The 17851-nt window shown below is 38.3% G+C and overlaps 1 protein-coding gene across 1 annotated transcript in view; it reads left to right on the forward strand.

Moving 5' to 3' along the window:
* Positions 1–17851, forward strand: part of LOC135199050 (BTB/POZ domain-containing protein 3-like) — a 33069-nt gene that overhangs the window by 12714 nt on the left and 2504 nt on the right. The window contains exons 2-4 of the mRNA XM_064226968.1: positions 12738–12971; positions 17177–17272; positions 17604–17737. Of these exons, the coding sequence (XP_064083038.1) occupies positions 12738–12971; positions 17177–17272; positions 17604–17737 (464 nt within the window). The remainder of the gene's footprint in view (positions 1–12737; positions 12972–17176; positions 17273–17603; positions 17738–17851) is intronic.

A 17851-nucleotide genomic window follows, 5' to 3' on the forward strand; every position in this document is an offset into this window, starting at 1 on the left:
ACCCCACATTACATGCAGTAAATTTAGAGCACCGATCCTTCACATTATTTTTTTATTCTGGTAGTCCACGTAATATCATGGATTTGTGGACTCACCACTTGTTATTTTTGAACTTCCCTATAGAGAAGTCCGAAGTAAGGCTCTCAGGTATAGGAAATAATGAATTAAATGTGGTAGGAGTAACTCGTATTCAGTGCAAGGTCGGTAAGCACACGTTTACTGATACCTTTATCGTTGTACAAAACATTGGTATATATCCAACTGTAATTATAGGATACCTATCTATGGGCACTCAAAACATTACCTTAGCCCCTGCCAAACACGGCATGTATATCAAAGGAAAATTCTATAAGTCTTCTAACACCTTAAAATCAGTTTTGGATAAAAAGGAGACAACAAATAAAACAGTAACGTACGTTGAGGAACCAATCACTTGTCTCATGAATCAAGAAATAATACATGCGACCCAACAGAATTCTCGCTCACCCGTAATATCAGCTTGCACGCAAACTCTCGAGCCGAACGTAACTTCGAATATATTAGTGCGAGTAAAGAAAACTTTGCCGGGATCTGAAATGTTCATCCTTTCCGACACTCTGAAAACTAACGGATTGTCTGTCACACAAGCCATACAGTCGGCTCACAACAACAATGTAACATTGAAGTCTGTAATCATTTGAATACCACTTTAGTAATTCACAAAAATCAACATATCTTGGATGTGGAAGTTTATAAACATCGCATTCTTACCGTCGCTGAGATCAATCACGCTCAATCAGTTGCGGATGAATCCCTTTTGCAATCTATTAAAAGTAAAATCAATAAAGACATTCAAGAAGAGGAAATTCAGCAGAAATTTCTTGATCTTTTAACTGAATATCATAATGTTTTCTCCACTATGGATGGATCCTTAGGAAAAACGGATGTCATAGAACACCAAATAAGGTTAAAAGACAAGCAGGAAGTTATCTATGCACCTTCGCACAGACTCCCTATGAAATTCCAGAATGAGATAAATGATGAAGTAGGTAAAATGCTAGAAGAAGGAGTCATTAGAAATCGAACAGCCCTTATAATTTTCTGTTAATAGTTGTACCGAAAAAAGATCGAACTTGGCGTATCTGCGTAGACTTCCGTCGCTTAAATGAGGAAACGTCCCTGATCGATTCCCAGTGCCATGTACTGACGAATATTTTATCTTTGCTAGGTCAGAACAAATATTTTACCAGTTTGGACTTACTTAAAGGCTTTCACCAGATACCATTAGAAGAAGAGAGTATCCCATACACTGCCTTCAGCACAGCCAGGGGACATTATGAATTTTTGCGTATGCCTTTTGGTTTACGTTGTGCTCCCATAACATTTACTAGAATGATCAACATAGTGCTTGGAGACTTGTTAGGGGATATCCTACATACCTATATGGACGACCTTGTAATCTTTTCTAATACCTTAGAAGAACATCTACGTAAACTGGAGCTAGTGCTACAGAGACTAAGGCAGCATAATTTAAGGGTAAAGATAAGTAAGTGTGAATTTTTCAAAACAGAACTAGTCTATTTAGATTTTACAGTGTCTAGTCAAGGTCTTAAAGTAGTCCACGATAACGTGTCGGCTATCCGTAACTTTCCGATACCTACTAACGTCAAGGGAATACAGCAATTTCTGGGGTGTAGTGGGTACTACAGGAGGTTTATACGCAACTACTCCATAATAGCCGCTCCCCTAACTGATCTTACGAAGAAGGGCGTAGATTTCATATGGTCTGAGAAACATCAACAGGCGTTTGATACCTTGAAAGATGAACTGTGTAGTTCTCCTATATTAAAATTTCCTGACTTCGGTAAGGAATTCTTTATTACAACGGATGCCTCAGACCTAGGAGTATGTGGGGTATTGCTTCAGCAATATGACAAACAGTTTTTCCCTATAGCTTTTTATTCACGTAAACTGAGACCTTCCGAAAGTAAATATGCAGTAATAGATAAGGAAGGGCTAGCTATTGTTAATTCACTAGGGCATTTTAAGTTCATAATATACGGTTATCCCGTCAAGGTTCTCACTGATCATAAGCCCCTAACCGACTTCTTTAAAGGCTTTAGTCACAGTCCCAAACGAACTCGGTGGCATATGATCATCCAAGACTTTGGCGCGAGGATCGGGTATTTACCTGGGAAAGCAAATATCATTGCTGACGCATTATCACGTAACCCCGCGTCATCTTGTACGGAGCCATTAGCTGAATTAATAGATATATCAACATCCATGCCTATTGTTAAAACTGTATCTGAACAGGAAGATCTGGGCTGGAGTGCTGAACTAATACAGACTGAACAAAGAAAAGATCAGCAATTAGAAAAAATCATAAATGCTTTGAACGGAAATCCTAAGGAAAAGGAATATATAAAGTATACGCAGCAGAATTATATAATCAAAGATAATATTCTGTGTAGATCCGTGACAAGGAAAACCCGCAACACACCACAGGTGACTAACGACCAGGTAGTGGTACCAATCTCACTTATACCCACTGTCTTAAATTGGTTGCATGCAAATCCATTGCATGGCCGCCCGGGATTCTCCATCATGTCACAGAAAGCCAAATCATTATTTTATTGGCATACGATGCTTACAGATATAAAAAAGCACATAGCTAATTGTCGCACTTGTCAGGAAAACAAAGGGCACACGAAGACACCTGTCAGCCTAGGGGCTTATCCCGTGCCCAATCAACCCTTTGAAAGAGTACATTTAGATTTATTAACAGGGTTTTACGAGTCAGACAGAGGAAATAAGCACCGCTTAGTAATCATAGATGCCTTGACACGATAAACAGAACTGATAGCGCTTAAAACTAAAACCGCGATCGAATACGCTAGGAAGTTTTATGAGTGCTACATTTGTAAACATGGAATTCCACACAGGATAATCTCTGACTCGGGTGGAGAATTCAATAATCATTTCCTTAACTCATTGTGTGAATTCCTTTGCATAAAGAAAATCAATACCATGATCTACCACCCAGAGTCGAATGGGCTAGTGGAAAGAGCAAATCGAATGGTTTTAAACATATTAAGAGTTACACTAGGGGGATTGGACCCCAACTGGGATATTGCCATACCTGCGGTACTAAGCACTCTTAATCACTCATGTCATGTATCTATTAAAATGTCGCCACACGAGGCACTGTACGGTACCCCAGCTAGAACGCCTTCCCATGTATTTACGCCTACAACCAATTTATCAAATCCTCTAAAGGATGTTATGGATGCAAGCATAAGTCGATATAATATACTTCGTAAGAATCTAGAAGAATCACAAATCATAATGAAAAGGAATCATGATAAAATAGCTAAGCCAACTAAAACATATATCGTGGGTGAGAAGGTATACATACAAGTATAAGTACGCAAAGGACTCAACTACAAACTAACACCTAAGTTTGAAGGCCCGTTTAACATTTTAGAAATATTAACGGCCAATAGATTTAGAGTTCAAAACGTATCCCAACCCACTGATAAGAGAATCGTACCATTGGCTCACATAAGAAATTAAAAGAAGGGTAGAAGGAAGTGAGGGAAATTTTTGTATCGATGAAACTTGTATAATAACTTATATATATATAATATTTGTATGTAAACATTTTTCTTTAACATGAGTAATTACATATATTTTACTCATTGCAGGTTTCCAAAATGAAGCTTTTATTGTTAGGAGTGGTACTGTTTGTTCAGACATCTTTGTCGTGTGGGAAGAGTGCTAAAACAAAAAATATAGATTTTACACATGGCATCATTGTTGAAAGAACAGAAGACGTTTTCATTACAGCAAGCAATATAGTTATAGAAGTAGATATGCAAGCGATTTTCCTCCCGGAGGATGACGTCATTAATCTAAAGAATGACCTGTTGAGGTTCGCTGTTTCGTTGAATGAAATGCACCAACGTCATTTTCCTATTAATCCAGAGAGTTCGCTAGCACAAACACTAAGCGTCACGGAAATGTTATCATACGACTTGCTAAACAAAACTACTGAGGCAGAAGCTCTGGCTCGAGATCTGCTGATGTGGACTGTGCGGCACAATAACCCCGAAAGACGCAACCCGTTTATCTTTGCAGCACTAAACATCTTTGGATCTGTTGCAAGTTTAGGCTTAGGAATTTCAAATCGTCTTAAAATTAATGATCAGAATAAGAGAATTGAGTTTTTGCAACATGAAAACGAACCAGTTTTGTCAGAGCTTCGCAAACAATTATCATCAATTAATCAAATAATGAGTTTGGTGAACGAACGTTCTAGTAATATCGATGAAGTGCAACACTTGCTGGCAACGTTAGCGTATTATATTTCGAAAATAGATCATATCCGTACCAAAATTTCACATTTTATTGAGAAATCAAAAGACTATGTGGAAGCTATTATGCTAGCAACAAGGGGTGTTTTATCACCACATCTTTTGCCTATTAAAGATCTTACTTTAACTTTGGAGAACGGACAGGAGAAACTGGGTTATGTTCCTTTGTTAGACGCCCATAAGATAGAATTTTATTATAGTTTAATATCAGTAAGCGTTGAAAATTACAGGATCATGATTACAATTCCCTTTGATTCTTCTGATGCTTGGCAAGCATACAAAATTGCACCGTTCCCAACTTTCATGACGAATAACTCAAGTCCAGTAATATCCCTGATAGGGAAACATGTACAGTCATTAAGGACTTAGACAAATTCACTCACTGTTCAGAAGCCATGAATAATAAAGTTTGTACAGCTGACTCCTTTTGAATTCCATCATATATCAATGGATTCATGCGAGTTAGGTATAGTGCTAAACGGTTCTCTCTCCCATACACACGAAAGTTGTCTGAAAAAACTTTATCCTTTTGACGATAATAAGTTCAATTACAGGCTATACAACGGCTCGTGGATGCGTTACGAAAAGGAAGGCTTTAAGGTATCGTGCCCAGACGGATCCATGGCCCACTCCCAGATCTTCGTTGCCGCTATTGGTTGCATTGGGACGTCCACGAACTACAAAGTCCAAGGAGTTAACACTATCATCAGGGAACGGGCCTATTTCGCGAATTTCACGTGGACAAGCACTGTCATCCCATCCTTACCTCTCCCATACAACGCGAAGGTGGCTCATCGTTTGACGCAACTAGCTGAGATGGACCACACGTCAATGACTTATGCAGGGGGGAATCTTCGTTTCTACGTGTCGCTGCCCGTGATTTGCGTTACGGTGGTGGTTCTTATCACCGCTAACATCTTTGCTTGGCGTAGGTTGAGGCGAACACAGATGGATCTTCAGAGGAACGTCATGTCACATCCAGACAACACTCCTATCGCGCTGAAAGCATTTACCATTAGAGCCATTTGAAATTGGCCATTTCACTTGACTCGGAGGAAAATTGTCTGGAATTGAGTTGTGTGTGAAAAGCGGTCCGTACGCTGGCAATATGTAGGACAAGAAACTCCGAGACATTGCTTTTAATGGTATATATAACTATATAATTATAAATATGAACAGTTAAAATATCTTTTGGGCACCTAATAAAATATTGAAGCCCTATATATTAAAATGTCGGTGCGTGCACGTACCTGGAATCTATATCTTGTGCACAATCATATGAATTATAATATATCTATAGCTTTACCAAGGGTAACAAATATTCTTAAACAGTTACCCATGATCATGTATAAATTATGTATCTCCACGGGGTAACAGCTATTCTTAAACGAGTTACCTATTACTATAACCATTCATGTATACATTCTAACCTTTTGTTTTGTGGTACCTCATAATCATTTACTAACATTATGCCATATATAGCAAACATGGATCTGTATTTTCCATGCATTTTTCTTTATTTATGAATGTCTATTAGGTATGTATTTTTTTTTTACATATACTTTTTTGCATATTTTCCTTAATCACTTGTTTATGGCTATGACTAATTATATATACGATCACACTCCTAGAAAACATATTTAACGTAACTTTTAATGTTCAGTGCTTGAATGGTAGCTGTCCGAGCTAATGTAATATATTACATTTTGTATACAGATAAATTCCATATCTGTAAATAAACCCATGACCGAAGGGGTCATTGGCGAATTAGGAGTGTAATCTAAGAGCCATAACAGGACGTGAAACTAGATCATGCTATGCAATGCTTGCAGTAGCCTGGTTTGCATTTGTCTGAATAAACATTTAGAATGTCTTGTAAACAGATCACAACACCTTCCATGGTAAGCGGTTGACCTATTCACCTGTAGCGGAAACGTGTTCATTTTATTCTTGTTATTCTATAAAACGCTGAGATAGCTAGTGTTACGCTATTGACGCGATCCTCCTATAGTTCAGTTCAACTTAGATTTCCCAACTAAGCGTTCATCCGACCAACCATTCCTATACTCCAGTGATGGAGCTAAGAAATGAAGTTGTTAATAAGTTAACTCAGTCCGTTTGAGTCATCTCCCTTATTCTAAAGAAGAACCAAAATCTACTAGATATCACTCAGACGAGAAGGGAAAAAAGAACCACAATGCTTGCGTATAACAGTCGCAAGAAAAGACATACAAACTGTCGCCGTCCTATACCATTGTAAGAGGTGGACAGCGGACAGCATATATATATATATATATATATATATTATATATATATATATATACACATATGTTACGAGATAAGAATCTCGTATTTTATTTGGTATGCGTCAGCCAAAGTGGTAGGCAAATAACACACTCAATCTCTCTCTCTCTCTCTCTCTCTCTCTAAGCGATCATCGGCATAGCCTCCGCGCTCCTCTCTCTCTCTCCATTCTGACAGGTCATCAAATGAGAGTCAAAGTTATGGAAAAATATAACATTTATTTAAGAATGGAAAGATAATAACTCAAGTCTCACAGACTAATTAACTTAGTTAAACCCCCAATATGTAAATGTCTTAATCAGTAATTTGTCACACAAATCTCTCCACCCGGGACCCTCAGCCCCTTGCCAGAATCGTCTGTTACAAAGACAGGAGAACACACAATTAAGTATACACACTCGTAAAGACAAAGTCAATAGACTAAATGAAATATGACATTTTACAAGCAATCAACAAGCCACCCCTTTGGCTAGAGTAAGGTAACACTTCCCCATCTCCAACCCAGAAAATCACGCACTATATTCAAGAAACTCTTTGGCACCCGCCATCGTGGCTCTGCCTTTCTCGCACAGACCTCTCTGCAAGTCTTCCCCTAGACTTGGCTAAGGATGCCATTAAGAATAGAAGAGGCACACACGTACATACGAATGCACACTTCGTCAACGCCCCATGTAACCGGTCGCAGCCAGTTTTTCAAAGGCACAGGACCCATGAACTCATGAACATTGACCCGCTTAACTATGCACCTTCGTATCACGCCATCCCAGAAACGAATTATCAGCTATCTCAGGTCGTTGCTTCGGCTCTGTCTCTATGGGTAGCCTGCGCATTCCAAAAAGGTCACAGCACATCACATTGGCATATTAAACACATTATTAATTATATCCCCTTCCATCTCACACACACATATATATATATATATATATAGATATATATATATATATATATATATATATATATATATATATATATATATTGTGTGCGAGTGCTCTGTGGTATGAATACAAATGACAAATTGGCCGACTTGTGTATTATTGCATCAGAAATTCAATAATTGCTTTTAAATCCTTGGTCACAGTTCTTGGTGATATTATTTTTCGGCATTAAATGTGTTTGCCTGAACACATTCAAGCATCAGTGTCAATACATTTGCACACATTTGTACAATGGTAAAGTTTGGGGCTTTAAGCGGCAATGTTTAAAATGCCTGCTAAAAGCTCTAAACTTGTGTCTGACACAGATAACAAATTTGATCATGCAGTGACAAACCATAATGAATCATCTGACCTTGTGACAAATTTTACCAATATTTATTGAAATTTGATACAACAGAAGAGTTGTCACCGGACTAGAGCAGAGAAGTATGGCAGTTGAGGGCATGTCAACGTAATTCTTGTGTTTTTCTCAAAGATGCTGAACTTGAAGATACCTCGAAATATATGGCTCAGAAATAGTCTTTAGATCTGTCACATAATTTTTCATGAGTGAAATGCCACATTTCGAAGACAATATGTAGGCCTACTTTTCACAGAGAAAGAACTCGTTCCTGATGCTTGTCATCCAAAACCTATTCTTACAAAGTGTGCACTTTGCTCTAGGAATGGTAAGATAGATAAATCTTGATAATCTTGATAGCTGATGTGGAGGAGGTCCTGATGGTGTCTTCCCTCTCTTTTTAAAAAGATTTACTGGTGCGATGCTTCCCAAGATTAGTAGATTCTATAATCTGTAGATTCTTATGTCGGTGTAGTATCCTTGCCAACGAGTCCAAGGGTAGTAATACTGTGCTTATCCACAAGTGGCATATCTGCTGAATGCAGTATCTACATGGCATGTATCTATTCTCCCTGTGCTCTTCAAGTTGCCTATTTGTAAACCACTGTATAAGTATGTGAAAATCCAAAGGATTGTTAGCTAATAGTCGGTATGTATTTTGGAACAAGTCAGGTACCTGCAATGCTCCTTTGCATACAGTTTGCAAGAGAACCTTGATGAGGGCTTTAGACTAGAGTAATTTGAATAGATTTTAGTGCTGCTTTCGATGTAAATCACAGGCACTTATTTTCAAACTTAAGAGTCTTGGAGAGGGTGGATATGTTCTAGGATTTCTTCAAGGTTTTCTTACTGACAGGCGGCAGCGAGTATCTGTTAATGGGAGCTGTAGCAAACCAAGACCTCTGTGTCTGGTGCTTCACAAGGTAGTGTTATTTGTCCCATCATTTTTAGCGTATACAAGTGACATGACTGTTGGCCTTGAAAACAAAATTGTTCAGTATGTTGATGTATGAGAAATGAAGCTGCTCTTAGTCTCAGTCGTGACATGGAGCGGATTAGTGAAATGTAGTTCGGTGGGGGTACTAGAGTGAACAAAATCATTGTTTAGTAAATCTCACACTGATTTTTCCACCTGATCCTCTTCAAGTGGACGGGATTCTGCTGAATGAGTCTGAAGTGGACTGTACTTGGTGCACCTTTGGCCTTGCATCTTACGGCTGAGATGTTAAGGCCTCATATATTTAAAGAATGGTAAAATCAGTTTAGGTCTAATTTTTACTTGAATGCTACTCTTCAGTGTTAATGTCTGCCTCTCAGAGATTTATCTCTTCTAGGTAGAGTGGTTTGTGGTGGTAGGTTTCTGTTGCCTAACATTAGCAGTCATGACTTGAACCATCAACGGATGAATCACAAGTGATCCATGACTTCTCCGCACCATTGGACTGCAGAACGGCCTCCCTGTCCCTTGGGGGGGGGGGGGGGGGCGGATGTGCAATGACAACCTTTTGAGTTAGCAAAGATGTACTGCATTACTCCACAAAACAATTCATCTTGCATTTTAAGAATTTTTTTATATTTTTATCGATTCATTTATCATTTCATTATCTGTTTTTTCTTCTTTTCAAAAAACGGCTCTCTTCTTTCTGTAATTCCTTTCCTACTGGCTTCTGTCATTTTTTTCGTGTAAATGCTTTGTTCTTTGGAAACTTGAATTTCTAGTCAATTGCCTCTGTAGGCTGTTCCATGCGAACAGGGTTAACAGTCTTGATATATAATAATGATGATAATAATAATAATAATAATAATAATAATAATAATAATAATAATAATAATAATAATAATAATAATAATAATAATAATAATAATAATAATAATAATAATAATAATAAAGTTACACTGTCTCTTGTATCCTATTGTGTATAAGTTGTAATAAATTGTTTGTGGAAATCGGGTTTATCTGCATCACAGAGGAATAGTGTGTGGGGCGGACTTGTTGGAGGTCTTTCTTGCGTTTCTTCACAGATAAGAAGGGTTTTTCGCCCTTGGTGATTATACCTTTTATAGTAAGCAATGTGTTAATAGTGTCTCTACGTAATACCCGGCGTGTAAGCCGGAGAGTGTTGTGCAATTGCAGATATTCTAATATTCTTTCTGCTCCAATCAGTGCCCTAGAAATCTTTCAAATCACAGCTACTCGAGGCCTATTGGTCCTGGGAAATGGGTAAAAGAATGCAGTGTATGTGTTAGTGCTTGGCCCTTCCCTTACCACAAAAATGTCATCCGACCAACCTCCAACCGTTGCGCAAGTGACCCTGGCACCTACCGGTGCCTGTGCCCCACACACAAGTTCTGTACTCGTGAACAATTGTCTTTACTATATACAATACCAATCGAACCGTTCTGACGTCGAGTCCGCTATACAATCTGTCAGTGATGCCTTCTCCGATGAGGAAATCAACGTTGCATATACGAAATGTAAAGATCTGATACCAGAGAGCATTCTCAAGGAGTGATCCGCGAAGAACTTGTCATCTCGCAAGAAAATATCATATATCACTAAGTGGCTAAGGACCGGCTCAGTGGAAATCTACGCCGATGACCCTTACAATCTGCCTCCAAAGGGGCCTGCTGACCTAAGCCTACCTGCGGTGTACCACACAGCAGAAAATGCCTTCCAAACAGCAAAATCAGTTGGGAAAAGCTCAGAAAAAAATCGAGGAGACAAATGATAAATTCTCAAGAATCTGGGACGTGATCAAAGGACTACAGGAATCCCTAGACAGTCTTAAAACTGTGGAAACAAATAATCTCACACGGATCTGGGATGCGATCAAAGGAGTGCAGGGATCAATAGACAATCGCACAGATAGCCACCAGACTCCTATGAATGCGGCATCCAGTTTTTCCTCGCCTCCCAGCAACACGGAAGTGCCCCCTTCACCTGTAGGCCGTTCCGAGGGGACTGTTGGTCTCAAAACCTCCCCTCCCTCCCCAGTGCCTTCGGTGGAAGATAGACCTCCGGTGATGATTACCACCCCTCGTGATCCTCCCCACCCTATCTCTCCCCCACAACCCCCCATCGTAGATGCAGATGAGAGTGATCTTGAGGGGTCTGGCGGCTGGAAGATACAAACAAGCAGAAAGAAGAGAAGAACCTCTCATTTGGCCGCTGGACCAGAGCCCAACATTCGAGTTTCACCTCGCCCGACACCTGAGAAGAGATGTCATGTAGCAATTCAAAATCTGAGCTCATCGGTGACGCTAGACGCCATAGTGGAGAGAGTCAAGTTTCTCACTGGCTCTGACCCACTTATCTCTCACGAACTCCCATGCAGAAGTAAACATAAAGTGGCTTATAGGATTACCTGCCTATTTCAACACCTCGACGTTCTTAAAGGCGAGAATTTCGGTCCTAATATATTAGTTTCAAGATATAACCTAATCCGGGACCAACCACCCCCAGGGGAACTTACCGACACTCCAACCATGGTCATTTCCACTGCAAGTGCCAGCCAATCGCCCATGGCGAGTGACTGCCCACTCCCCCTAGCTAACCCCCCATCCACCCAAATGATCAGCGCATTCATCTCCCATCTTCGTGAGTAGCCATGGATTCCTTAAAAACATAATCTCTTGGAATATTTTTGGCCTCAAGCGGAACATTCCTCTCCTAAACATGTTTTGCAAAAATTTCAACGGCATCATTGCATTGCAAGAAACGCTCCTCTGGCCACATGACCTTGTCATCTGCGATTCAATTCATGAAGACTTCAGAACCTTCTCGACTTCATCGATGCAAGTTACAGATCAAATCATAGCCGGTCGCCCGAAAGGGGAACTTTCTTTCCTATGGCACAAATCGTTAGACAATATGATAATGGTGATGACCTACAGGAGTGACAGATTGCTGGGGCTTCAAGTGACAGTAATGTTTATATGCCATGGGAAAATAACAATAATTTTGATCATTACTGCATGATCCTAGGGGAGTTACACAGTATTATTCAAGATTCTCCTGCTGATCATATTTGTATAATAGGGGACCTTAATTCTCACCCCACAAAACAATTTTATAATGAACTTACTCGCTTCTGTCAAAATCATGCTCTCCAAATTAGCGATGTAATGCTCCTCCCTCCCTCTTCCTACTCATATGTACATAATAGAGCGGACGTAATTACAACCTCCTGGCTGGACCACTGCATCACATCTCCACAACTTCATGATTCTATTATGACCGGCAATATTCGCTACGATCAGTGAAGCAAGAAGATCTAAATTGTGGGAAAGATGGGAAAATAAGGCCTTTGTCAGATGAATTCTTTTGGTGTATTTGCTTTGGAAGTTCGATAATAAATTATCTTTTCCCCCCACATTTTAAGTAATAAATAACCAACTATATTAGCTGTACCTACTTCAACTTGCTTTTGGAATGAATACGTAAAATGTCATTAAGTTAGATATTTTCCTCATATTTAACCCTGTATGTGGACTCAGAAAATGAGTGAGACTTGGAAGAGGGCTAATAGTATAAGGGTCATTATAAGGGTAGAGGAAGGGGGCAGGAGGGGTCTGGACTCTACAAAAGGCCTTGGGATTCGAAAGGGTGATCCTTGGGCCATACGGTCACTCTAAACACACTTTACACATTTTCATACGTCATCAAAAGCACACCAATGTCACACTGGAACAAATATGATTGTGTTTGTGTTATTAACCGATGAATTTTGACCTCAGTATCAAACTGAAACTTCTTTTGATATGTTATTGCTCATCTTTCAATCCTTGTTCTCTTTGCAAAAGGTCCATCGACTCATACTGGCCATGAGCTCACCAGTGTTTGAAGCAATGTTCTACGGTCCCATGGCAGAAAAAGCAGACCTCACACTTCCTGATGATCCACCAGAGGCATTTGTATTTCTTATGGGATACATTTACAAAGGAAACGCATCTCTGCCCAATGTTGATATGGCAGTCATGGTGTACAAGCTTGCAAACAAATACCAGATGAGTTCCCTTTTTTCTGTTTGCTCTGAGGTACGTATGTCTTTAGTTTTGTGTTGTTGGAAATTCACATTCAGAGTATTGAAATGAACTACCAGTGTAGTGAAACTCACATATGTGTGTGATTGGACATGTTGGTTAAAGCACGTAGGGCCCTGGTTGTTGTGTGTTGTGGATAAATCCTCTTCATAAGCGTAAGAAGCAACTAAGGTGGAAATTTCATAGGCCCGTGGTTCTTCCTTTAAGCCAAAGTCCCTTTGATACTCAATTCATTCTTGCCACAGAAAAGTTGTGTGAATTGCCGATTAAACCATCGTAACTTAGCCACGTTTTACAAACGTAGTACTGCTATCATAGTGAAGATGGGCTGGTTTTAGCGCTTCATACAGAACCTGGATTTAATGGCAGAGCCGAGGTCAAATTTTATCTACCTACTGTACCACGATAACTTAATGGATAAGCCACTTTCATCACTGTATCAAATTCACAAAGGCATAGGCCCAATTCGTGGCGTCAGTAGATGCATTTATCAGACATGATTCCCTTGAGGTACGAATTAATCATAAAGTGAAGTTCATTATTATAATATCAAGGGGTTTCAACGTATGTGAAGGTATAGAAAATATATTTTGAATTAGTGACAAAACTATTATAAATCGCATTTTACAAACAGCACTGACTATCAAAGCAGAGATTACGTAACATTAATTCTTAAGTGCAGAGTATGAATCTGACATATATATATATATATATATATATTATATATTATATATATATATATGATATATATTAAAAATATTTTGAATTAGTGACAAAACTATTATAAATCGCTATTTACAAACGCACTGACTATCAAAGCAGAGATTACGTGACATTAATTCTTAAGAGCAGAATATGAATCTTGACACATATATACAATAATATATATAATATATATATATACATAATATATATATATATATATATATATATATCGAAGCCATTCCACCTCCACAAAGATATATATATATATATATATATATATATATATATATATATAAGAAAATATATTTTGAATTAGTGACAAAAATATTATAAATCGCATATTACAAACAGCACTGACTATCAAAGCAGAGATTACGTGACATTAATTCTTAAGTGCAGAATATGAACTGACATATATATATATAATATATATAAATATATATATATATATATATATATATATTATATATATATATTATTATATTGTATATATATGTCAAGATTCATATTCTGCTCTTAAGAATTAATGTCACGTAATCTCTGCTTTGATAGTCAGTGCTGTTTGTAATATGCGATTTATAATAGTTTTGTCACTAATTCAAAATATATTTTCTTATATATATATACTATATATATATATATATATATATATATATATATATATATATATATATATATATATATATATATATATATCTTGTGGAGGTAGAATGGCTTCGATTCTCAGTGCAGCATTGTAAATCGAACAGAAATATGCACAGCAGAGTAGATGGTAACTCTCATATCTCGAGGCAGATAAACAATAAGTATCTGTCATCTCTGCATCCATATATATCGTTTTCAGTGTTTTGAATACCTCCAAGGTTAAGTGGAATCACTGTAAATGGTTATGTGTGGCTTAGTAATTGAAAATGTATAGTAAAAAAATGTGAGAAAGGTATCATTAGCAGCCACGTGTTACAAATCTACCAGTCCGGTGGTAAGAAGTTCGATTCACGGCTCGGCAACGCGGAGTCAGAGGAATTTATTTCTGGTGATAGAAATTCATTTCTTGATATAATGTGGTTCGGATCCCACAATATGGTGTAGGTCCCGTTGCTAGGTGGCCAATAGGTTCCTGGCCATGTAAAAATACCTAATCCTTGGGGCCAGCCCTAGGCGAGCTGTTAATCAGCTCAGTGGTCTGGTACAACTAAGATATACTTAACTTGTTACAAATTCAGCTCTCGGCTATCATGTGAAAATGAGTTGAATTGACTCTTAGTGCAGAACCGAAGTTTCTAATACTCAGTAACCTGAGGAAGTATATATTGAATACTTGAAAGCACTAGGTACTCGTAACTTTTATTAATTTTCTCTTTTTTTTTTTTTTTTTTTTTTTTGTTTGCAGTTTTTTTTTTTTTTTTTTTTTTTTTTTTTACATATAAGTCACGCGGATCAGAGAGCGAAAAAGGCATACAACTACAGTAAATGGTGGCATGAGAAAATGAAAGGCTTAGTGTATGTATCCATCTCTGTGGCATGTTTAGTAAAAGGCCGTTAAGGATGACAGTAAAAGCAATAAACAAAAGGCTGTAAGTATCATATGGATCTGTTGATCGTGTAGACCAGTGTGGCAGGATAAATCAAAGGCAGACATAAAAAACTGACTTTATTTGCCTCTCAGTTCCAACCTGACAAGTGCCTACATAGTTTCCAATCGCTTCCCCTTCCCGCTCACAACATAAACATAACCCCCAAAATCCCCTTGTGGGGGCGGTCGGCGCGTTGTTGCCTGTCACAATCTAGGATAGATCCAAGTTTTGTTAATGAGGACAAGGAAAAAAGGCAGTGCTGAATGACGCATAAGCGGAAAGGTTTAGCATAAATTTGGCCATAAGTAAACGTGAAACACTGACGAGCAGTAAACCTAGACGTGAAAGGTCTGTGTGGTGAGGGAATGTTTGGAAGAAATGGTTTAGAGGTTAAGTAACCCTTTTTGCAAGGGTAATGGTTAATGGTTAAATAGAAAGCAAGGATTTTGATGGCCTTTCATGACTATACTCGGTTTTTTTCCATCTGTCCACCCGCCTGTGGTGTTTTTGTATGATAACACTGCGTCCCTGGCTTTAGATAGTTACATTCAACGATTATAATAATATCCTATTTTGAATATTAACAGTGTAATTCGCATACAGTAAATTATTAAAACACTTTTCAGTTGCAAATGTACACCAAGATATCCTTTTATTTAACTAAAACTTATATCCTTTTATTTAACTAACACTTACACATACTGCAACTATTAAAGCCCTGGACGCAGTGTTACCATGCGCAACCACCACAAGCGGGTGTGCAGATGGAAAAAAAACAGAGTATAGTTATACCAGTATATGTGTATCATGAATGATTAGTGTAAAATAACGAAGTGGTAGGCTAAACTAGGGAGGTGGGTGTGGAGGCTGTATTATCGAATGGTTATCTGAAAAACTTTAATTGAAAGGGAAAAGTTATACATGGCATACTTGAAACTGAGAAAGCTTGCTTAAAAATACTAAGAGAAATGGATGTGGTAGAAAGCCCCAGTGGACGTCATTTCAGTATTTCTGCCATTTTAGAAAAACCAGTGCTTTTGTGTCCCAGTAATGTTTACTTAAAATTTATTTGTGGACTGAGAGAGGCAAGAAGTCAAGAGGACATGAGATGTATGTGCGAGTGGAGTGACACAGCACTGGCTGGGACAGGGAAAGGATATGCAGTATCTAGAGAGTTTGGAGGGTCTTTGACCATATATAATGGGAGAGTATGATTCTGAGGGTAATATACCAGCCCTGAATGACCTCATAGGTCCCATTACTTGGCCTAAATTCTATATTCTATTCTATTCTATGAGGATAAATGACAGCCAGTTAGATGGAACAATAAATGCAGATATATCTGTTTGGCAGATGGAAGTTTATGTTAAGTACATAGACGTATCAGGTTGAAGAAATTGAGGATAGGCTTGTGTAAGGTTGTATTGTAACGAAAGTTGCTGGAGTTTTTTTTAATATAATCATCAACAATTCAAGTTTTTGTACCATAATCATCACCATTTCAACAGAATGAGTGAGATATACAGATTTTTCATTACTTTACCATCATCTTATCAGTCCTGGGCATCCCACAAAGGGGTGGACTGTCAGTGCAATGCAAGTGATGTACTGTTAGCATTAGCTGCACCCACTTGACAAGTAATTATTTTACCTTCGTATCAACTTCCTTTCTTCAGTCTTGCTGTCAAACGTCTCTTTAACTTGAGCAATTCTTCGTTGCAGCTGTTGGCCTTTATCTGAGCTCCACCCTTAGATCCTTGTGCCTCGTCTGCATTATTTTCTGGACCTCTTACCCAGCTGTCCAACTACTCCAATTCCTTCGTTTCACTGTCTTCAGCACTGAATGGCAGAAAGTGGCCAAGTTGTTGGCTTTATAACCTAAATTTCATTAAAGTTAACCGGTCCTGTTTATCCCAACAGTATCTACAGTCACGCGTAGACCTGAACAACTTGGCTTTGGTGTATGAAATGTCATTTCTGTATGAGGACTCGGAGCTGAAGCAGAAGTGTAGGAAAGTAAGTTGATAGAACAGTTACCACGCGTTACTTTTACATAATGTTTCAATGGGCTCTGCTGGGGTGTTTTAAGTCGAAAGTAACTTTAGAGCAAATCATAATTTTAGCTGCTTTTTAACAAATGACCATCCTAGCAAAGCCAAAAAATAATTTAGACTTGTGTGTTTGATCAATATTGTAAATTCATTTATGACTGAATGCCTTCGAAATATATTGCAAATTAATTTCATGGATGACTGCATGCATGATACATTGCTCTTTGGCTCAGGTAGATATGTGAATATTCAACCAATACACTTGCAGAACTTCTAGTGCTCTGTGCATGTCTTAGGTTGTGAGTGAGTCGCACGAGGTTCTGTCTTCACCACACATAGGCCAACTCTCAGTGCAGTGCATGGAGGATCTTCTGCAGCAGAAGCTAGCTGTCGCATCAGAAGTTGCTGTTTTCAAAGGACTCTTGCAATGGTAATTTGAGGTGTAAATACTTTAATAATTTCCTTTGTACACTGTATTTTCAGTATTAATATGGAATTCGCGATGTCTTTTAGTAGGTTGCTGAAGCTTATTACTTTTAATCCT

Source organism: Macrobrachium nipponense, chromosome 23 (genome assembly GCF_015104395.2).
Source record: "Macrobrachium nipponense isolate FS-2020 chromosome 23, ASM1510439v2, whole genome shotgun sequence".
Taxonomy (NCBI): domain Eukaryota; kingdom Metazoa; phylum Arthropoda; class Malacostraca; order Decapoda; family Palaemonidae; genus Macrobrachium; species Macrobrachium nipponense.